We start from the raw sequence: 1,046 nt of genomic DNA on the forward strand, positions 1-1,046 counted from the left end.
AAAAAAATGAATAATCGCTTTTGCAACAAATTAAAATTCTATACAGTAATTCATAATAGGCTATTTTAATTGATCAATTTTTTAGATTTATCGATCGAAAGATTTATCGATTTGAAATAATTTTTGCAACTTTTTATATTTTTACACAATTAAAGGCCATGAAATTATCATTAAATGATCAAATTTTCATATTAATGACAAAATTTTTGTTTAATAATACTATCCAATCAATAATCAATTTAATAATAATACTTTGTGTGACATTTTATTCATAAAAATTTTTCATGGGAAATGATAACGTGGTAAGCGAATTCGTTTTCGTATTTTATTTGACATTGTTATTGGTCGTGATCGATTATTCTTACGATAATACAAATTACATGCACTGAAAGTATTAATGATTGATAATTATTAGATAAATTAATTTATTAATTGTTTATTACAAATTGATCTAATTAATTAGATAATAAATTATTATTAAAATTTTTGACACAAAAAATTTTTATGATATAAAAATAGAAGAGATAAACATTGATACTATATGATTAGTTATTAAAGTTATATTAGTCAAAAAAAACAGTAATCAAATCTTAATTAAATATTATATCACTAATAAATAAGGCAAATAAACAAACTTGCACTCGATTGCTCCCGTACTGCTACGACGCCATAATGTCGTCTCTTTGGTACCACAATTTGAACATATCGAATTAATATGAGTGCTGATTGGCTATAATAATAATAATTAATAATAATAGTAATAACTATAATAATAATAATAATAATAATAATAATAATAATAATAATAATAATAATAATAATAATAATAATAATAATAATAATAATAATAATAATAATAATAATAATAATAATAATAATAATAATAATAATAATAATAATAATAATAATAATAATAATAATAATAATAATAATAATAATAATAATAATAATAATAATAATAATAATAATAATAATAATAATAATAATAATAATAATAATAATAATAATAATAATAATAATAATAATAACGTAAACGTAAACGTAAA

General features: G+C 16.5%; 1 protein-coding gene across 1 annotated transcript; it reads right to left on the minus strand.

Annotated features, from left to right (window-relative positions):
- Nucleotides 1–282: 282 nt before the first annotated feature.
- LOAG_15758 (hypothetical protein) lies at nucleotides 283–730 on the minus strand (the record flags this gene model as incomplete). Its single annotated transcript, XM_003151246.1, has 2 exons — nucleotides 283–385; nucleotides 636–730. Coding segments are annotated over 2 exons (198 nt in total), but the record flags the coding sequence as incomplete, so codon positions are not given.
- Between the last annotated feature and the right edge of the window lie 316 nt (nucleotides 731–1,046).

The sequence above is a fragment of the Loa loa genome, assembly GCF_000183805.2.
Source record: "Loa loa unplaced genomic scaffold supercont3.2626, whole genome shotgun sequence".
In the NCBI taxonomy this organism is placed as follows: domain Eukaryota; kingdom Metazoa; phylum Nematoda; class Chromadorea; order Rhabditida; family Onchocercidae; genus Loa; species Loa loa.